Source organism: Stylophora pistillata, chromosome 9 (assembly GCF_964205215.1).
Source record: "Stylophora pistillata chromosome 9, jaStyPist1.2, whole genome shotgun sequence".
NCBI lineage: Eukaryota > Metazoa > Cnidaria > Anthozoa > Scleractinia > Pocilloporidae > Stylophora > Stylophora pistillata.
The window spans coordinates 15007701-15030362 of record NC_142527.1 but is presented as its reverse complement, the minus strand read 5'-3'; the positions used below and the strand labels follow the sequence as shown (position 1 = coordinate 15030362).

The 22662-nt window shown below is 38.0% G+C and overlaps 1 protein-coding gene and 1 long non-coding RNA gene across 4 annotated transcripts; one reads left to right on the top strand and one right to left on the bottom strand.

Annotated features, from left to right (window-relative positions):
• Window positions 1-894: 894 nt before the first annotated feature.
• Window positions 895-20288, top strand: LOC111324149 (VWFA and cache domain-containing protein 1). Of its 3 annotated transcripts, XM_022927655.2 has the most exons (29): window positions 2893-3296; window positions 3422-3586; window positions 4065-4155; window positions 4697-5377; window positions 5802-5946; window positions 6022-6148; window positions 6411-6475; window positions 7406-7507; window positions 8577-8952; window positions 9173-9321; window positions 9864-10019; window positions 10410-10547; window positions 10806-10923; window positions 11040-11139; window positions 11246-11329; window positions 11791-11898; window positions 12158-12260; window positions 12526-12578; window positions 13032-13146; window positions 14234-14437; window positions 14774-14833; window positions 14977-15055; window positions 15826-15922; window positions 16598-16693; window positions 16949-17099; window positions 17783-17943; window positions 18018-18162; window positions 18919-19174; window positions 19817-20288. In XM_022927655.2, the coding sequence occupies exons 4-29, from the start codon at window positions 4737-4739 to the stop codon at window positions 20194-20196; spliced, it is 4209 nt and encodes a 1402-aa protein (XP_022783390.2). In that variant the 5' UTR covers window positions 2893-3296; window positions 3422-3586; window positions 4065-4155; window positions 4697-4736; the 3' UTR covers window positions 20197-20288. The 3 variants fall into 3 exon arrangements, with proteins under 3 accessions (XP_088589662.1, XP_088589663.1, XP_022783390.2); XM_088733536.1 differs by lacking the exons at window positions 2893-3296; window positions 3422-3586; window positions 4065-4155 and adding an exon at window positions 895-1009; XM_088733537.1 differs by lacking the exons at window positions 18919-19174; window positions 19817-20288 and having other exon boundaries at window positions 2875-3586; window positions 17783-17870; window positions 18018-18151.
• LOC111324150 (uncharacterized) lies at window positions 16684-18153 on the bottom strand. Its single transcript, XR_002694238.2, has 3 exons — window positions 18036-18153; window positions 17528-17602; window positions 16684-16995 (listed from the first exon to the last, which is right to left on the bottom strand). It is a non-coding gene; the product is annotated as an uncharacterized LOC111324150 (long non-coding RNA).
• Window positions 20289-22662: the final 2374 nt, after the last annotated feature.

Below are 22662 nucleotides of genomic sequence, written 5' to 3'. Positions count from 1 at the left end.
TTTATTGGCTAAGATAGTTGGCAAGATGAAAATGTGTACATTCTTGGCATATTTGAATGAGATGACGGATTATAAACCTCTTTTTGAAATTTTTGGACCGACTCTTTATGCGAAGGAGAAGGCCACTGTGTTTTAAACTGTTGGCAACAAAAGTATCGGAAAATAGTAGACTCCGAGCTTTAAAATGATAAATGATAAATGATAAGTGATAAATGTTAAATGCTAAATGATAAATGGTAAATGTTACCAAGAACAGGCTGCTTGGCACATGAGGATGAAGCCAATTCATAAAAACAATTTTTTTCGGCTGGCCACCTGATTGCCCACTATTTGATTATTTCGCAACTTTTTAGTGCATTTTGGAGGAAATTTGACGGTTGTAAGTCCCATATAATAAAAATGCTAAAATAAATTTTTCCTCTTTTTGGAGTACTAAGGAGGGCTTAAGCTTCCTGGACAACCGTATATGTGTATCCTTCCCAGACGTAACTTCTACATAAAAGCGTCTATTTTTGAGTACACAATGCGTTGTTGAATTATGTAACGTAGTAATGCAACCAGTTGATAAAGAATTATGGACTAATGGTAACAGAAGCCATTGTTTTTATTCAGAAAAGAAAAATTCTTCATCAAAATAACTTATTTATTTATCGTTAATGCATTCAACAGGTGTTTTCAAATGGCTTGATGAGCTGAATGTTTGCTGTAAATCCTAAGAATAAGTTACAGAGGTATAAAAAGTTGAATTAAACTAAAATTTGAATTAAACATTAATTTGTTTCGTTTTGAGAAGTGAACCCATCTGTTATAGTAATTATCAGTTCAGATGCTTTTAAAACTTTCTCGGAGAAGCAATCTGAGGTCAAGATTCAGTGTCATCACCATACAACTTTGACTCAAATCGACTGCTGCTTTAAAGTTTTTGTTCCCATACATTTTTAGAAGATGTAGAGGCTTCAAAATAATTCTGTAGCTCGGCAACGATCCCTGAGTTGCAGCTTCTTGAAAGGTACGTTTAGGGAAGTTTTCATCCTGGTACCGGTGGCGTTCAAATATTCGCGAAGTACTCAATTAAGGCTATGAATAGTAATTCTGTGACGTTAAATATTACGCGAGCCAATTTCTTTTGGTTCGAGTTCGTAGCTTTTGAATAACTAAACGTTTAACAAATAGCTTTCATGATTATGACGGATCATAGACCAATGCTAGCTGTGCCATTTGTTGTTTTAATTTACTTTGAGCCGAAAGCGATAATCATTCGTTTACCATACAAGGCTGTTGTAAAAGCGTGTCGCTCGGTAATCTCCATAGGAAGCAGAAAGAAGAATACGATAGAAGTATCAAGATTACACTGACCGTCGCCTGATGATGACCTACTCCATATTCCACACAAATTAATAACCATGCTTTATCTCGTATGCAGACAACTGTGAACACCACTCTTAATAGAAAAATCTTAGCGACTTTAGCTGATACAGATAGACATGATGGATATTGAGTACAAACCATGCTGTACGTTTCAAATTTTTGATGATGTACCTTATTTTTAAGAAAAGTAAAATTTCAGTCCATCAACAAATATAAAGTTACCAGAGCTCAGCAATTCAGTTATTCTGCTTAGCCAAGAAAGGAAAATATACATCCATCTGTGTCGGTTGATATCTAAAAATATTCTTTTCCTCGCGTGCTACATTACTCAGCGATACCCTTACTCAGCGATACATTACTCAGCGATTCCCTATTTTACAGGGGATCAAGCTATGAAAAAAAACATTCACAGAATTGTAATCATTACGAAAACGAGTGACAAAGATAGTGTATAAATCTAATTATAATTGTCTGAGAATAGAGAAATTATGATGATTATGTTTCAAGTCCGCAATTTCGTAGAACTGACTGGGTCAGTTTATTTTCTCACTCAAAAACATTATTCTCCCTCGAGAATTTGAAAACCAACGAAATGTCAACGATACAAGGTACACAAACGGCAATGATATGCCAGTATATAAAACAAATAATCAGAAGCCGTTCGCACTCTATCAAGGTCTAAAGTTTTTCAATGCTCTCACTCCTGAGATAAGCAGCTCTTCTACATGCTATTGTAAAAAGCAACTTAGAAAACCTATGTCAAAATTTTGATTAGAGACCAGAAGTTTACTTATGAAGAATATACCGATTGTATTTGGTTTTCTAAGTTTGTTTTTTCCTGTTTTTGTTGTAATGGAACCTTATTTTACAAGTCTTAATGGCTACTATCAGGCGCCCACCCCTTTCTTATCTGCTTTATCATTAATTGACTTACGCATCTTCTGCATGTAATTACGAACTGAAGTAGAACAAAAAGGAAATAACAATAAATGGCCGTGACCTAAAATAAGCAAGTGAAACCTGCTTTCGAATCTTCAATTTTCTTAATTAATTACATTTCATATTAAAATGAGTTTAAATATGTTCCTTTGAAACAGTAACTGAACAATCCACCAATTGTTTAAGTTCAAACAATTCAAGAATTCCAAACTAAGGCTATCATCTTAATGAACGTGAGGTTTTTAAAAACATCACCAAACTCTTCACTCAGGGAACTCTAGAAGTTTCTAATGTTCACCTAACTTTCCGCTTGGGTATCGCGACGGTAAACCGATAGGAAGTGCGGCCTATTACTTAACTGCACTCATCGGACGTGCTGGGGTTATAACACGTTGTTAATCGCGGCAAATGACCCAAAAATTATGCGTAGTGTGTAGAAAAAAGGCCATTTTGATTGAGACAGTACGAAGGCCATAATAAATTATTTTAAAGATATATTCTAGTTATGGCTTCATTTAATCAATTCTCACTAAATCGACCCAAGATAATAAGGAATTTCAATAATATAGCTGCGTAATTTTGTTGGGTTTTAACACCGATGATGAGGTACAATCAACAGCCCTTGTTAAGCGGCCATAGTGAAGAACATGTCAAGAAAGAAACATGTAAACATGTGAGGAAGCCACTAATTTACAAATCATGCGATGAGCGCATGTAGAAAATTTGAAAATGACTGCTCTTCCTCTAAGTAGTATTTGAGTTGGCAAAATTACCGCCAATTTCTCTTGGTCAACAGCTATTTTTAATTGCACAATCATGTCCCTTCATTTGCGTGACTTACGTTGCTACCAAGAAGTGATATTACATCTTAATCCTTGCTATTTTAGGGAATCACTTTCCCAACTAATTTAAGGTACTGCTTAGTGTGTGTTCCAGGATTCAGGTACCGATCCATCCGAACTTCCCCGATCCCTTCTTACTCGTTGTTTGTGAGTATATATCTTCATTTCATCTGTCTTTGTTACTGTTGATTTATTGAGAGATTCACCGCACACGCATATTTCGTAATCTGTAGAGGACAATATATGCACTTTTGATCGTTGATCTTCTTTAGTGTCTTCACTAGTCACGAGTTACACTTCCAAAACGATTGACCTCGACCAACTGAAGAACATGCAAAGCCGGCTTCCATACAATTGATTCAAATGTAAAAGACCGTGCAAGTTTTCTCGTGACTCGGGCCTCTGATGCCACTCGGTAACACCTTTTACATAAATGGGTAAGCCTCAATCACGAATATTTACCTTTAGGGAGCCAACATGATGAAATATTATTGCTATCGTGCATGTTTTTACTTTCTAAACATCTATTTTCAATTAACCATTCCATATCCTTTCTTCAGTGTCGAGTACTGAACCAAGAGAGGAATCGTGAATTGAAAAAAGTTCCTTGAAATTTTTTTATTATTTTATCTGTTAACAGGTTTCTTGAGATTCATTTATCACCTTAGACATATCAACATATGATAAGACTAATAAGCAGTTTGTTCGGAGCTACCACGTTGGAAACAAACTGTGATTGACAGTAATACGCGTATTTATGTCCGCAAACCGTAATAGTATATCCAAACAGGAAATGTGTCGGAGCTAATCTGAAAAATACACTCGATAATGCTGATCGAAAGTCTATTTTGTGTTGTTTTATATAAGTGCTGTTTTCTTTATATTTAGCGATGAGGTTAAATTCCTGAATTTCAGGTCCAGTGAAGAGTAAAGTAAAGCCACCCACTGTTTGGCACAGAGTGCTAAAAAACGTTCTGCTCTACCCCAGGAACGTTGAGGTTTGACTGTAAGTATTTCTTACAGTCACCTTTGTATTTCGTCGATATTTTGCGTAGCATATAGCTCTACATGATCCTCTGAAGAACTTGGGATCAATCTCTTCGGCATTTTGTAGCATAAATCGTAGACATGTAAAATCAAAAAGAAAATAATAGGTTAGTTACTAATTAAGGTTCCTTATATTATATGGCAAGCTCGTATTGTCGTTACAGACGATGAAAAATGTAAACTGTGATGTCCATCTTTCAATAGACCTCACCAGCTGCTAACTTAATGAAAAAGAGAGTTTGATAGGTATCTTGTTACACGCACAGTATTGCATCATGCGTCTATGGTCTGTAAACAAGTGATTGTGTTTTTCGATGCCTTGCGGCCGATAATGTTACGAAGGAATGTCATCATCAAATAACTGACTAATATTTCCTTTTGACTATTTCTTTTCTTCCATTACATAAGTAAACAGTTGTGTTCTAGTAATAGTTTTCTGACGTGAAAACGTCCATCGTAATTACCTAACGAATTAATTGTTTCTTTCTTTGGTACCACAGCAGCTACGTTTACTGTGGATTATTTCCTGCATTCGGAGTAATGAGAGCGTTACTAAAGCACCTTGTTCTAGTTGTCTTCATGATTTACATTTTGAGGGTAACTGACTTATCATTGTCATTTGCTGATGGATGTAACCAAACAAATGTTGCTGCTCAGCAGATATCCGACCACTTGTACGAGGTTTTCGAGAAAAACCTAGGTTTCAACCGTCTTCAAAGCTTATATGATTCTCTCTCCTGTGTTAATCAAACCACTGATATTAAAAGGCTGCTTAACAGTATAACTGAGCCTGCAGCTGCTCGACTTAGTGCCTCCGTGAAGTTCCTAAAGGAGCTCAGTAGTAGGCTACCTCAGTTGTTAACCAGGACTCATCATGGAAATGTTTCTCAATGTTGTAAGTATTTGAACGACACCAATAGCACAACCCTCTTCAGCGACAGACTTCGATCCTTTGTGGATATATCTACCAGCTGTACTATCAAACATGGGGCCTCAGGTGGCTCAAGTGAAGTCTTTAACTTCCATACTGAGTTGTCAAAAAGGTTCGAAGACAACTTTAAAAAGTCTTCAGTGGTTGCATGGCAATATTACGGTTCCATAGACGGAGAATACGTTCAGTACCCTGGGAACGCACGCCATTGTGAAGGCACCACCTCAGCAAAGTTTGATCCAAGGTTTAAGTAAGTTAAATGAGAAAGAAATCAGCCCACAAACATGTAGGTGCCACTTTACGCATTGTTGCAATTCCATTTTATATGCCAACTGAAAAATGCAAAACGAAGTTCACAACACGTCATTAAACTGAAACCATGGCCGGCCTCATTGGACATACTTCTTGTGCACCATACTTTCTCAATTATATGATCTGTTTATTTGCATCTACAACACCTGTCTCAATATAAAAAGGGCTCAAACCATACGAGCAAAAAGATACAAGAAAAGGCTAATTGAGACAATTAGAGAAACAAGGAAATAAAAGAGAACTCGCGTTTTTCAGTGATTTCATTATTACTTAGTTCTTCAAGACCCTTTTTTACATTGCACGTTGCAAAATAATTTAGTTCACCTTCGCATTTGACAGTAGTGATTCATTTTCCAATTCAGATCATGGTACGCGGAAACAGCATCTCCTGTTAAGAAGAATCTTGTGATCATTGTCGATTGCAGCGGCTCCATGTGGGGTCAGAGAATGATTTTAGCCAAAGATGCTGCTATCACAGTGCTCGACACCCTGTCGCCTCAAGACAACGTAAGTCAAAGACATATTGGCACGGGATTCAACTTTTCCCTCTTCAGTTTTATTGTTGTCGTTGTTTTCCGTTAGGTCGGCATCTTGGCATTTTCCAGCTGGATACAGACCCCATCTGGATGTTTCGGCGCCACAGTTGCGAAAGGAATCCCTGCAAATTTAGCTAAGATGAAGCAGTGGACCCGGAAACTCCGTGCGCTTGGTAGGAAACCCTTTTTCCTAATTGTGACTTACAAATGTGACAAAAAAAGAACAAAGATACCCGTAAAGCTTACTTACCTTTTCATAGGACTACCAAGGTAGGATTCGAGATGACACAGAGATAGTTTTATCTTGCTTATTCTTTCTTCTACTCTCCAGGTCAAGAAGAAACAAAGCCCGTTTAAATCATGCGAAATATCCTCATAACCATATTACTATTACAAGTATTACGAACATCTTTATGAGACATTCTCCTCTTGCAGGATCCACTTATTATGCGAAAGCCTTCAAACACGCATTCAAAATGTTTGAAAATGTCACAAGGCAGGTAATGAAAAGGGACATTCCGCCCCTTTAAACAACTTACTTGATTCCTCGGAGAGTGGGGATACTATTGTTTACTTTAAAGTTAACTCTCTTTTACGGGACTATCCTCATTGGAGGGAAAATTGGTCAACAAAATGAGTTGAAACCTTCTTGCACCCGTCAATAATCATCGTCTATTGTCTCGTCGATTACGATAGACTGAAAGTACAAGGCTACTTGGAGAAGACTTTCTCCATATTGCAACATACTACAGTAGGCTACTCGCCTTTTTTTTTCAAATGCAATAAAACTTTCAATTTTCTTATAAAATCCAGATTGATCATGTACTGTATTTCAATTTATTTTAGAGGTCGACACGGACAATAGTGCCGCTGGAGTAAATAACCTCTATATCTTTTATGAATGGTCGCTTACCTGAGAGACAACATTGTAGGGTTCATTTCATTTCTGGCCATGAAAGCAGTCGCAGGCGCTCGAGAAATTTGAAAATAGGTCGCCCGTAAAAGAGGTTTTGAAACAAGTCTTGACTGAGGGACAAAACGGTTACCTACAAAGTCAGGATCGCGTAAGAGATTGGTCGTTAAGGGAAATTTGATTGTATTATTGTTTAGAGCCTGATCATAAGAAAGTCAAAACGTTACGCAGGAAATGATAAACAAGGAAATGGGAAAAGGCGCCTATAAGGTTCCTCTGCATCGATAGGATAATCCTTATGTGATGGTGACAGAACAACGCTTTCAGTGATTGAATTATCTGCAAAGGAGAATCGATATTATTGCGAATTAAAAGTATTTCAAAAAATTAACATTGGCATAGAAATCAAGATGTTTGTATAACATATTCCATGACTATTTTCTAAAACTTTAAACCGAAGCTCACTTAAATTCAATGAACCAAACCACATGGGATCATATTTATCCACTTTCGCTAGGGATCTGAGAGAAGTAACATCGTCTTGTTTTTAACGGATGGGGATCCATCAGACGCTGAAGCAGGAATCTATCAAGCAATAGAAGAAGGACAAACTACGATGGTTTGTAATTTTTCTTTTGTGTCAATAACATGAAATAATAACTCATCTCATAAGGGCTTACAGTCAACTAGTTCATGGCGAGCTGACTTATTTATTATTTTAACAAAAACAAATAATTGAGTTTCTCAGTTCATTTACAACACCCAGAAAGCAGAAAGACATCTGGGAGAACAGTTTTAAAAATCATTTTTTTTTTTTTAAAAAAAAGTTTCATTTTAAATTTTACTGTTAAGCTGTGCCGAGACAATTGGCAAAACGTACTCTTTTCGTATATGAGCACGATCCTTCGCAGTAAAGCACTATTTCAGCAATAGTGAAAATCAGACCTGAAAAAAATGTCAGGCCTGTACGGGATTCACTGACCTCTGCGATACTAGTGCAGCGCTCTACCAATTGAGCTAACAAGCCAACTGGGAGCAGGCCATCAAATTAATTCGATATAAACCCGTAGATGATAAATCAAACAACAACAAACATATGAAACATATGTGTGAACTGCGGTTATGAGACGTATATGAGCACGATCCTTCGCAGTAAAGCACTATTTCAGCAATAGTGAAAATCAGACCTGAAAAAAATTTCAGGCCTGTACGGGATTCGAACCACTGACCTCTGCGATACTAGTGCAGCGCTCTACCAATTGAGCTAACAAGCCAACTGGGAGCAGGCCATCAAATTAATTCGATATAAACCCGAATTAATTTGATGGCCTGCTCCCAGTTGGCTTGTTAGCTCAATTGGTAGAGCGCTGCACTAGTATCGCAGAGGTCAGTGGTTCGAATCCCGTACAGGCCTGAAATTTTTTTCAGGTCTGATTTTCACTATTGCTGAAATAGTGCTTTACTGCGAAGGATCGTGCTCATATACGTCTCATAACCGCAGTTCACACATATGTTTCATATGTTTGTTGTTGTTCGTACTCTTTTCGATAGCAAGAGTAATCGTCATTCCGAAAACTACAAGCCCTGTGTCGAATGTTCTGCCGAGTTTAGAACTGTTTTTACATCTAACTTAAATACTATTATTTCACTGCTTTCTTAACGGCGAAAGACATTTATTTCCTTTTCAGAACCACAAAGTGCAAATTAACACGTACGCTCTTGGCACTGGCCTCTCGCGTAAAAGTCTTCAAAGATTGAAAACTATTGCATACAACAACAGCGGTGTATTTGTTGAAATAAGAGACCAGCGAGGAGGAGTACTGGAACGAACGATGGGCAGCTACTACACATCAATCAACACTCCTATTGGTCAGAAATCCAGGATTTCTGAGCCTTACATGGACCCGAAGCTAGGGCTCATAGTAACAGTATCTGTAGCCCTATTTCACAATAGGTCATTAAAAGGAGTCCTTGCACTTGACCTTCCTCTGGATCGCTTGTTCAAAGAAGCTCTTCGTGCGTCTTCGAAGCCCTTTTCCCATGCCATACTCCTGAACAAAGAAGGTAACAATCCTGGCTTTCAATGATTCGTAATTCATTTTCAGGTTGTTTAATTAAAAAGACTCAAAGGCCACGGCGTCTTTGAAGCTATCGAATGACTTCAGATAGTAGTTCTCATAATTCAAATTCTTATCGTTTTTGACGTAACAAACAGCTCTCAGTGCTAACGGAAATATAAAATAGTCACTACGGAGCAAATGACCAATGACAATTTCATTCACAGGTGGGACTATTTTACACCCATCCCTCCCAATTCCGACTGACACCACAAGCAGCCGCTCGTTTTTGCCGCTGTCGTTGTTTGAGACCCGCTTGCCTGATGACGTTATATCCAACATAACTAATGGAGGGGCCGGCGAACAGCGCTTCGAAGTAAAGGAACTTATGATGATTTCTCTATCAGTTTGGCTCGTGAGAGGCCAATAAAAAGAAATCTGGAAGAACTAAAACTACGTAAACATTGTATTGTAATCAGTACAGAGTAATCAATAGCCATGAACTTGTCTTTGGGACAAAATATCTAAGTACCGATTGATTAAAAAAAATCCCATATATATGACTCATGAAAAGACCTTTTCATAGCTTTTTAAATTTTTCAAACTTCCTTTCAAGGTATCTCAATGTATTCTTGCCTGGACCCACAAAAATTACTCTACGAAATACTCGTAGTGTTTTACAGTGCTGATATGATTGAACAAAAGCATATTAAATGTAACTGTTACCACTCATGCAGTTTCGTGGAGGAAAAACAATTTGGTTTGAAGCACGGATCAGCATTAAAGGAAGATAGACACAAACATTCTCTCTATTTAATTTCACTGGTTCTTACGAAAATCAAGCAAACGTCACTGTAAAAAAATACGTTTGCCTCTTATTGGTAACTGCTGACTTGTAGAGACCTTCAATCATTGCAGGCTGGGTTTTCCGTGCTACTTGGTGATCGGCCTACAGATGGAACACATATTTTCTTCAGCAATGCCACTTATGTCTGGAAGCCTGTCAGAAAAAATGCCTACTACATTGTTTTAGTAGTGGCTGAGGGACAGGCCGTTAAAACCGACTTTACTTCTGTAAGTTTAGGTTTGTTTTATTTTGATTTGATTTTTAGAAAGGAAGAATTTGGAAAACATTTATAGTATAACTAGACTGAAGGAAGGAAATTACTGTTTGGTAGGTCAAGCAAGGGAACTCGAGAGATTGATTGCATTATGAGTTATAAATTATGAGTGACTGGAGTCTTTTGGCATGGAATATAATCGTGGTTGGATGTACTGTTCATCAAACCCAATGTTACATTCACTTATCATCACAGAATCTAAACATTAGATATGACAATCACTATCTGCACATGTCTGCAAGAACGTTCAACGAAATCCGTTCAGTTCTTGAAATGTGTTTATACCCGTACTTTTAATGTTCATTTCATCGTCATCATTTCGAAACTATTTTGTTTGTTGTAGTTCAAACGTACGAGGAATGATTCATCATCGTTTTACCACCGATTGGATTTATCGTGGAATGTTTCCAATTCTTATCCCAGAGGAATATGTAGGTCAAGAAAAAGTCAACTGATTTCTCCATCGTCTTCCACCATTAAGGTATTCTATGAGTTATTGTCCAACGCAATCTACGCCTACGAAAACATGTAGGAGTCCGATGAATGAAGTGGTTTTGAACTGATTTTGATCGTTGAGGAAGACATTGTTATGCTGGATAATTTATCGGGACGGAGTCTGATCCATTTACGATTTTATATATTCTCTATTATAACTCGTATGCCACAGGTATACCTAGATAGTTTTCGCAAGTGCAACTCGGTTGTAATATGAATCCATATATAAATTTCTCAATTTCAGATTGCCCCAGATGCGTTTAATGAATCAGATGAATTCATTTACACCACTGAAACTATCAAAGATGTACAAAATATCCAACGGTTTTTCAATGAAAATGGCCCTCAAGCTTACTTTAAAGGTCTGAGGACTTTACAATTTCTTATAATCATTGTTACGTTTAATAATAAGTCTAAGCTAGGTTGTTACAGTTGCAGTGCCGTTAGACCGGCTTTTTACTAATTTTTCTCCTCATAGGTCTCAGTGAAGCGGTACGTGCTGAGGTGATGATGACATCAGAATTAGATGACTTCTGGAAGAAAGCAGAATTTAAGAACCCATACCTAGTTACCTGGAGGTAAGGTTTATGATTACTTTTGCCACGTCTTTTTTTTAATAATTTTCAATTTTTTTTTTGGATAAGGCAAAAAGGTTGATGACATATTTCAAATATTCATTTGCAGGTTTGTTGGAACACAACAAGGGGTTCTTAAAACGTATCCTGGCATTCGGTTGCAAAAGACATATTCTCACCTACAGCAATCCTGGTTAGTCAGTAAAGCTTCTCAGTGTCACAGAACAACAGGACTATATTCATTCATGTTGGGTGCAGATTTTTTTGTTAACTAATACTCCATTCACACATTCACATGTTTTGAAGCTTAGTTTTGTTAAACACCGTGTGAAATTGCTTTCTTCTTCGAAGCTACTTAGACCGAGGATTCTTGTCGATTTCAAATTTAGCACATTGAAAATACAAGTTTGCTGGTATTTAGTTTAACGAGACCTCAAGGTCTTTTCTGTCGAGAAACTCGACTTAACTAATTATTAAGACGGTGTTAGCTTTGTTCTTCAATGCTATGACAATCAAAACTTTTTTAGCACGTCAATATGTAAATTTATCCATTGAAACCTGATCCTTTTATGAGTAAAACGCCCAAGATATCAGTGATTAGGTAAACGAGTATTTTACCTAAACGGTATGTTACAACTTATTTAACTGAGACAGGTATAGACAAGCATCTTCAACGCCTGAGACAATGGTAGTGCAACTGAGACCTTCAGCTTACCAACAGGATACAGTGTTAAGCTTAAGTAAAGCTATTCCCAAGACAAGGTATGGAAACTAAACATCCAAGGTTACAAATTACATTTTTCGTTCAAATTATGTTTTGTTTTGCAGCGCTGAAGGTTACTTATGAAAGCCAGGGATGCATACATAGTAAAAACAAATTTTTTCAGCAATTTGAAAAGGTTTTCGCCTAACTGTCAATAAAATGTAGGTTATTTATCATTTGAAAGTTTCAGTTGGGTCCCTACCTTTATTGAGAAAGACTTAAATGTAAAATGTTCTCTTTTCTGTTTTCACTGTGTAGCTGTAGAGGTGTCCAGCTTAGCAACAGTCAAGCGGGAGATGTACTTGCCGTAATGGGGATGGAAATAACGAAAGACGCCTTTGTGCAGCTTATTACTGAAAATGCAAGTAGATCTCCGACACATTTTTCAAGAGAAATTATGGGAATTGATGTCACGCAAACCGAAATTTACCAAAAGTTTCAAAATGTTGAGCTGTGTAAATAAGGGAAGACTGGGAAGGAGTGCAAAAATAAAAAATTCAAAATATAAAATTAACAAAGACACACCTAACACTTAAACAGTGGTCTGTTTAAGCTAACAAAACGCTCTGATCATAAGTGATAATTTCGGTCCATGGTTAACTATTAGCATCATTACTGCATTGCAGGTTGGTTTTGAAAAAGGCTGTGGCAAAGAATGGTACATCGTCGAACGGAGTGGGTAAGAGTTGAAGTCATACTTTTTTCAAAGCCACTTACTTGCATTCTGCGACACGACCCGACAGAATCGAATAATGCCCCAAAAAAGAAAGTGGTTGAGCAAAAACTTCAGTTGAGAGCAAGCCATTAAAATAGAGAACGTCCCTTATCGTTGTTTATTTAGAAGAAAATAAGCCGATATTGAGGTTAAAACGTGTTCAAATTAGTTTAGGATTACAGCAGGTCAATTCTCTATCGCAACAACAGGGAACCTTTAGCGTATGTACTTAACGTTATCTGAACAAACGCTTCATGCGATTGAGCTGTAGACTCGGTCCTGATGCTCATTAGGGAGTTCAAATTGCCATGGTGAGATGCTAATTCCTATTTTGAAGCACCAGTAGTAGTGTGTCGCGCTCTAAATACCGCATCTTTGAGACAAAATAACGCGTTTTTTTTAAACTTTACGTTCCAGACAGATTTTGACGAACCTCTCTAGTTTCACTAGTCTGCAAGCTCACAAGGGACATTTAACAAACGTTTTCCCTTGGCTGGCAAATCAGTTAATCAAAAAGGAAAAAATGTTAAAGGTGCTATATTTAAATTGTTACATGAGTTAGGCCTAGTTTATGCGTCGCGCTTCAGTCGAATTTAATTCAGACGAATTTAATTCAAGGTCGCACAACCAATTAAATTCAACGATAGCGCGACGTCTAAAACGGATGCAATTCGTCTGGTAAATTAAATTTGTCCTTGACGTTTTATCCGTCTTGGTAAGACGGATAAAATATCGATAACGCGTCTTCAGTTTTAACGTCGCACCTAGCGTCGCGTCGAATGAAATGCATACATTTTCTTAAAGTATTTCAATTTATTTCAAAATGACACCTCTGACTAGAGGCACTGCGTTTGGGAAGGGAATTAAATTCGATCGTATTGATTTCGACGCATAAAACCACGCCACGATTTACGTCGACGGAACGACGAATTTAATGGAATTAAATTCGTCTGAATTAAATTCGACCCTAGCGCGACGTATAAACTAGGCCTTAGAACCCTGTCAGAAAGGAACAATGGGGTAAATCATACAACGGGGAAACTTCTTCTGTACAGGTAAAAGCATGACTAATAAAGCGAAAATTTGATTTTGTGCCAATGAAGTGGGATGATTTTATAGGAATTATGTTGGACAAAAATGTTATTCAGCGAATTACACAGGCGTAATTTAAGAAAAAACTCAAAGGGCTCACAAAAGGAGTCGAAGCTATGACCTTTCGATTTGTACTTCGGACGCTATACTGACCACTGAGCTATGGGAGACTCGTTGCAAGCTCTGTCCACAGTGAACAACTTCCTTCATGATGCAAGGATAGGAATGTCGATATGTAATGATTATGAGCAATGATAATCTAAATGATGGTTAAGTCTGGAGGTTTAGTGAAGGAATATGATATTAAGTAAATTACACAGACATACTCGGATGAAAAAAGAACTCCGGGGTTCCAGTTAGGACTCGAACCTTCGGCCTTACGATTAAAAACACCTTTGATAAAACCTCCTAAAATAGAGTCGGTCATTTCCTGCCTTCCTATTCCATTTTAACAATTCTGAATCCCTTAAGCGGTTGAAAATTATTTGATGGAGAACAACAATTGAGGAATCGGGTTTACTTTGCAGGCATCTTGGTGTAATGATTACCAACAGCATTCAGTTCTCTTGTTCTATGAGCTAATTGATCCCGCTGACGGAGTCTCGTCAAAAAATTCAGATCCCTGTCTTCAGTTCAGCTTAAACCAAATACAAGGAACGTCACTTTTCTTGCTCAGTCTGCCATCCAGAAGTCTGCATAACTGCACTGACCGACATATAGCACCAAATGAGGTTTGGGGTTTATGCTTATTCTGCGGTAATGTTTTCCATGTCTCTTACGTAAATTTTTCTTTCGAGTGGCATAAAGTTGTTTTTTAAAGTTTTTTTTAATAGTAAATGCAGATATTTAGTCTTATTCATCTTTCTCATTAGGTTCTTAATTATCTTTAAGCCGTATGCATTTCTTAAGGAAAGGTAAACTTCTTCAGCTTGGATCAGATCAGTGACTTGTTGTGCTTTTCATTTTAACATCTCGTATAACTTGTTATCAAACGTCAAAAAAAAGACACTCGTCTAACCGAGGAAAATTTTGGAAACCATCGACTGATTTCTTCCCTAACTTTTCAGGGCTGTTTCTGTAAGGAGTCTTGCAGGGTTTGCTCAACCAATGCTGAGTCAGATTGTCAGGTCAGTCTCTTCACGTAAAAGGACGGTCCTCAATGAACAGAGCCGGCAAACAATGGCCTACGAAAGAAGTTTTTAAACACCTGTTCTTTAAAACGCTCCTATCAGAAATGTAGGGTTTTCCATTATTTTCCTTTGTCTTCTAGTGTCCTTGCTCATGTCACATGTCATATGATGAGTGTGAAAATTCTGTAACAAGTTTGTGGACATCATCGCCTTGCCCAGGTAATGATGATCATAGCCAATGCTCGTTTATGAAACAGCTGTTTCTACGTTTTTCTTGTGATATAAGATTCTGGAAGTAAAAGTTTATAATAATTAATGAATAACTCCTTCGGCCTCACATCAGTACAACAACATTAAACAGTTCACTATACACTACCAAGGACCAAAAATATGGAATGCTTTACTATCCTGAGCTGCCTCTTCCGCTTCCTTAAATCTCAAAAGAGATTTCCTTGTTTTTCTCAATTATTATTCAAAACAAAAAAAATTCCAGCAAGCTTTAAACAGAAGAAGACCACCGGGGCATGTTTGCGGAGAGGGGAGCCTATGACACAGACAGAGGCCCTCATCGTTACTGCTTGAGACCATGCAACAAGAACAAACCACAGGAAAGGAAATTTAGATTGAGCCCCAGCGAATGCCACTTGCAGATTGTGTTAATAGGCAAATAAAACAGGAGGCCATATTGTAAGTAGTTGCCTTCAGTTGGCTCTGTTAGTACAGGTGGATATAACATGGCAGTACACTGGGACTAGGATGGAAAGTGTGGTTTTCGGCGGGGAGGTGGAGAGAGCAGTCTGAAATGTATACTGAAGAGAACGTCAATTTAAGTTACTCTGGGATTATGGCAGTCCAAACTGACTTGGGAACAGAGTAAGAAAATCAACCTCCTTGAGCCACTGGATGACAAGAACCGTTTTAAAGATAATCTTACCATAAAAAATGATGATAATAGCGATAAAAATATATTCACACCATTTCCTTGACAGTCTCAGCTCCCCCGCTATTTGACACAGAAACTGAAGACGTTACTTTGAAGAGTGCATTAGCCTCTGTGCCCAGATGTGCCCGAGACTGCGTTCAAATGTACGAAAACCGATATGGTAGCAGTATCATGTGGTATTATAATTTGTAGGCTTAGTTCAATTACCCAAAGATGAGAGCGTATTGTGATGAGAACTTTTTACTGAAACTGTAATTTAAAGAATGTCTCAGTCCAGCAAATATTTTTGCTCGTAATACATTGACCTAAACACGTCACACGCCACGCCTAAACTCGGGAATGCCAGGTCATATTCCTCAAGTTTCGAACCTTACCTACAGTATAATAAAAACGAGAAAGCGTTTGTGTGAAAAAGCCAACGATATGCAGTCGATATGCAGTCGATATGCAGTCGATGCAGTCGATATGCCGTCGATATGCAGTCGATATGCAGTCGATATGCAGTCGATATGCAGTCGATATGCAGTTGATATGCAGTCGATATGCAGTCTGAAAACGATTTTTTCCGCAACTTTTCAAAGATGTTTGGCAGGTAATAAACATGGGAGCTTTAAATGATTTGGGGCGAGAATATGCTTGTTTATTTTTCTATAGATATTTTTCTCCATTGAAGGTTTGTTTCTTGAGCAAGTAAATGCTGAAAACCTTCCCTTGAGCTACAAGTTTGTCAGACAGACTATCTGATAATAGTATAATCGCTGAGATCACAAAAACCAAACATTAACTCGATGATTTTTTTATTTTTTTTTTGTTTGTAGAGCGAACATAAGTGAATGTGGAAACACTTTAAGCTGTCACTGGTGTTCAGGCCGAGAAGTTCCATCATGCAGCTCAGAATGTAGAACAGGTCAAAGGTAACGGAATATCGGAAATCAAAACTTACGTTTATGTTAACAACCAAAATAATTCACGTTTCCTTCAAATGTTAAAAGCAGCCTTTTACTGACGAACATTCGAGCTTCTTTTCTCTAAAAATAAAAAGATTAAGAATGTGGAGAAAACGAAGAGCAAGATTACAATGTATGAATATGGTTTACAGTTTTTGAATATAACGCATGATTATGGCTTACGAAACTAACATTTAAGGTTTCTAAACATTTTGTTTTTAGTTTGTCGATGCTTGTCCGTTTTCCTTGCCATAACTTCACGAGTTTACCTGTTGATCAACAAAACACTGTTAAATACCTATTGAAGACAAAGTTACTGCGACTTGTAACCAGTATCTCTCCCCTTAACATTGGTCTTTTACAGCTGCGGAAGGCAAGTGAACAGTTCATTGAATACCTAAACTACACTCCTGCTTTATCTGGGACTAATTTTAAGGCTAAAACCGTGACATTGCTACAAAAACATAAATGCTTAATTAAAAATCCGACGAACAGCCAGAAGCGTACTAGTAGTGATTAGTTTGACACTGACTTTTCTATCAGACTTAGCATGAAAAGAATGTTTAGTCCTCTTCAATTCCCACGCTTAAAGGTGTTGTAGACGTCCGGCATTACCCCGGCTTGAAATGAATGACTTGAAGTTAGTTACCCCTCCCCCCCTCTTGACTATAGGTTATGGGTATAAAGGTGACACAATTACTTTAGCTTTGATTTCCGAATGATCGGGCCAAGTTTGACTAGATAAGTAAAAGAGCAAAGGGAAACTGATCGGGGTAGAAGTTAATGGTAAATCTCGCATACCTCGTGTCCCGATGGCTCTTCAAAACAGTATGCTGCAGGTAGCGAATTTTATTCGTGACTTTGTCGGTGATGGAGCTGTTGAGAATTGAAATTAGGTTACATTCTATTCACTTTTTTTTGTTTTCTGTTTGTTTTTGTGTTGGTTTTTTTTTTTTTTTGTTGTACCTTTTCTGTGACTGGTAATTGCAAAACCCTCTATACCGCTGCCTTTTGCTGTCATTTGCTAATTCAGTTAATAACCTTGTTCTATGACAGGATGGAATCATAGTTAAATTACAATCAACAGCCTTAAACAGTGAACTGAAGACCATTCGAGAAACCATAGAACACTTGGTAAATCAAGGTAGAGTTGTGCTTGGACCTGCTGCCAATATACGCGCAGTTTACACCGCAAGGAGTCCTCGTGAATTTACAGAGTAGGTTTTTGATACCTTGATGATCGTATACAACTGCATCTTAAATTACAATAAGAATTTTCTCATTTCCATAGTCTTCATATCTTATTTACCTTGGACCGAGCTGTACCACATCCCTCACAAGACAAAAGCAACGTTGGGGCCCAGTTGGAGTCGATCCTCAGTAAACTTGTGGGAAGCTCACAAGTCAGCAGAATTCGTCGCTTAAGCCTCAACAAGGTAGTGAAAATTTTATTTTTTAAATCAGAAAAATATATTAAGATACTCTTGTACTGCCCAAAATGACGTGAATTTTATATCGCACGTCTGTAAAAGAATATTTTGCGGTACCAATGAACCATGATTTATTTCTTTTTTGATCTCGTTTATTCAGCTTATTAATCTTTCTACTTGTTTCCACATTAAAAAAAAAATGTATCATTAAAGGGGTAAGGTAACGAATCTGATCCAACTGACGCGTCGGCCGACACGTTGGCCGGACCTTATAGAAAGACTCTGCCTCGCTGGTACTTTCGCTTGGCTCCAAACTTCGACTAGTCGATCTCCACTGTTTTTCCTACACCTCCGATCTTCATGTCAGCGTTCATAATTTTCGTCGAACGAAAATTATGTTCCTGTGGGCTATCAAGGCTTCTGGAAGTAACATCGCCAGACTGACTAGCCTTTCAAAGCCTACAGTGATCCGAAAATTGATCGACGAAAATTATGAACGCTGACATGAAGATCGGAGGTGTAGGAAAAACAGTGGAGATCGACGAGTCGAAGTTTGGAGCCAAGCGAAAGTACCAGCGAGGCAGAGTCTTTCTATAAGGTCCGGCCAACGTGTCGGCCGACGCGTCGGTTGGATCAGATTCGTTACCTTTACCCATTAAAGTATATCATTTTGGCCACAATCCGTTTACTTAGAGATAAATCACCATCTTATTCTCCCTCTCAGTCTCATCACCTGTAAATGAACTTGTTTTCCATCCACAGACATCCATTCGGTTTTCCTTAAGCAACGAGGGTCAGACTGACCTACATCCGATCAAAACAATAAAAAAACGTCTTGAGCACCTGGTAAAGCTGGGAAAGATATCTTTTGAAGTTTCACTTATTGCTGAATCTGCTGTAATGACTGAGGTCTCAGTTGTAAACATTTCTTCTCGCGGCACTTTCGATTTTTTATGTCAGCCTTACACTGCAGAGACGACGCCATCACAAAGCACCCTCCATGCTGAAAGCAGCACAAGTAAGACTGTTTATTAAGCTTATGTACTTATTTCGTAGACGTTGGTAACCCATCAAGCCGAGAAAACCAAACCTGACGTCATGACTTCACACCCTCAGTCCTTGCGTGCGTACAGAAAAATAGTTTTGAGCATGCGCGGCAACCTACACTGCGTAACTCAGACTAACAAACATAGACAATAATGCTTTATCTTTGATTGAGGTAAAGATATGGGAGGCCTTAATGAAAAACAAGCATGAAAAAGAATAATTGAATGTTTGAAAAGTATTTTACGACTTCAATTCGAGGTCCCTATACCTCAATTAATTCTCAAAGCGATGCACAGCTACAAATTGAAACCGAACTTGTTGACTCCAAGTGGGGCTTCTTGACATTTTGACAATTACAGGACCTAGTAAATCTTATTATTGATTCCAGCTTAGCAACTTACAATGGAAAATTACAATAGAACCTTGCACGTTCATTAAACAGTTTCGGCACATTCAGTTAATTTTCGCGATTAACCCTTACTTGCGATCCTTAAAAAAATAAGAGCAATTGATATACAGGATCTTGGTATTATACATGAAGTTTAATTCCACTAAAAACATTTAAACGCCAGTGTGCAAGAGAAGCTAACATGAACAAACTGATTTTTTTCAGTTTTGAGTGGAACCATCTCTCCCTCCGACAAAAACGACATCCGCGAACAAGGCCTCACCCCTGTGGTTATTGGGATCGTAGTTGGAGTTTCTGCGTTCGTGGCGTCCTCTTTACACTGTGTTTTGTTTGTGCTGTGCAGGAGGGGACGACGGGAAAAGAAAAAGAGAACAGTGTCCCCTGAAGGAAATATCGAAGATGAGTTACCATCAGATTTTTCAGATCTGTCAAAAATAGATACTGATATGCATATTGCTCTAAATAATGTTAACACCACTTATGAGCCAGCAAGGGTTCATCTATCGCCTAGAGAGGCCTGGGCTAGAGCAAGAGAACTAACAATTCAGGCACCAAAACAACTTCCACGAGGGGCGTGGTTTTAACACGTACAAGTAATTTTAAACTTCGGTTTCTAGCAAGCCACGGATCATGATGTAATATTTCTTGGAAACGCATTAGAAATGTGTTGGATGAATTTTTGTTGTGTTTGTGCCGCTGGCCTCTCAGAACCCCTACCCCATTATAGTCTATTCTGTGTCCAATCATCGACCCGCATTTGGTCAATTTTTGCCATTTTTAAATCCCTACTTATCAGAATTTTCTTTACCCCAAAACAACGAAAATGTGTGACATCATTCCTGAAACTCTTTTGAAAAATACAACCCCACTATATAATCACTCTATTCGTGAGAATGCGACCCCACACAGCGCCTCATCCACATTAGCCTCTTACTAAGTACCCCCACCCCCCCGATCGAGAATAAGGAGTCACTCTTTTAAATTAAAGTTTACAGAACATTATTGACTTCATCTTAACTAATATATATATATTTTTGTTTTGTAAATGACGATTTGGCATTGGTTTTTGTGCTTTGAAAGGAACCACCGTCAGATTTCCTCATGACCACCCCTCTCGTATTTTGTGTCGTTTTCTGCGGTGAGCGAAATTCCTTTCAACGTGAAAGAAACTGCAAAGAAAAACATTTTCATGGACGCATGAAAAGAAAAAAACAACAACAAAATGGGATGATAAACACTTCAGGCTGCCTTAACTGACAATTTTGTATCCGACCTGAGTTCATCTTACTTGATCTAGTTGTGGCTGGTCACGTGTCTATGTACAATACAAATACTCCATTTTGAATTCTGTCAGCCTTCAATGGCTCTTTATCGTCCATTAACCTTGAAAAAAAAAAAGACTAAACTCATAGGGTAAAACTTTTATAGAGAATTTGTAAGAATGAGCTCTCATTCTTAGACTCATTCATTATTCTCATTCTTATTCTCATTCTTATTCTACGGCCTGAGTGTTTATTCGCCAGCATATAAGTTTGAAGCCCTGCAAAGAGCAACCTGACGAGAGGTCTCCACGTGATCTGCAAGAGCAGAGGTCCCCTATAGCCCTTTGTAAGCTCAGTCACGTAAAAATATTTGGCTTTTTCACGCATCACGAATCCCCTCGGCGGGAGGTTGAAGGTTCGAGCCCTGGCCGGACCAATACTCATTGTCTTAAAATAACTGAGGATAATTTGCTACCTTTCTATAATATCAAGAAATGGATAGATATTCTAGTCTTCTCGGATAAGGACGAATAAACCGTAGGCCTAACCGTAATAAATAAATGAATAAATAAACCGTACCCCTAACCTGCAGGTTTAGGGGTAGGAGATGTTAATTTCCCACGCACGAGATTACTGTGTGGTGGATGTCCTCCCCTGGGGTTGGATGGGTGGGTGTTCACAGGGCCCCGTTTAAACTAGCTATCTGCTAAACTGGGCTACCCTGTATAAATATTCGTAAATGCATACATAAATACATACATACATACATACATACAAACATAACTCTTTTACGTTCACGCAAAATTCGAGACAATCACGTTTCACGACAAAGTAAAAAATCAAGTTCACGAATTACTTCTTCTCACCTGTTTATGAAGCTATTAATCCTCCGAATTTAACTGATGGTTAGTGCGCGGTATAGCTCTGAGAAATAGCTGGGGCATTGCATTGTGTTCTTGAGCAAGACACTTTACTCTCACGATGCTTCTCATAACTCAGCTGTATAATGTTAACGATGATCAATGCAGGGAGTAACCTGCGATGGTTAACCTCCAAACTTGCCTTGATAGAGATGCCAAACTCACCAAGGACCCGTATCCGCAAATACAATCTCTAATGACCATTAAAATATGCCAAGAGCCATAATTATGGCTCTTGAATACGCTAGTCCTGTTGATGGTGATGCATCGTCCAGAACGAGCAGTTCGTAAGAAGGAAAAATCATAAAAGAAAGTATTACCTCGCTAAAGTTGTTTAGTATCTCCGGCGGTAAAGGAACTCAGATTTTTCTGTGTAGCCTTTCAGATAAGAGAACAGAGCAATATTTACAACCATTTTACTTAAGAAAAAGAGGAAAATAAATTATTTGCCATCGCATCGAAAATTATTCTTAAAATTGCAAGACAGACGAACAAGACTCGAATGAGGCTACTTTAGTCTCAGATAAATGAGTCAGATATGGATAACTTTGACTGAGTTATTAATCCCTAATCATTCATGATTGACTTCATGATGCTGTTGGTATGCTTTAGAAATCAACATTCTTGCCGTAATGCGAGGTAGATCAATAAAAATAAAGAACGATCTCTTTTACTCTGGTGACACGGCTACATACAAGTTGTACAGGAACACAATTTTAAGCCTTACTCGCCAGAGTAAAAGACTTTACTATCAATCCTATTTTAGTAGCAAGCTAAATAATATGAAAAAAACTTGGGAGGGGATTAACACTTTAATTAATAAGCACAAAAAGACTAAGCTCGTATCGTCGCTCCAGCTTCCAGACAA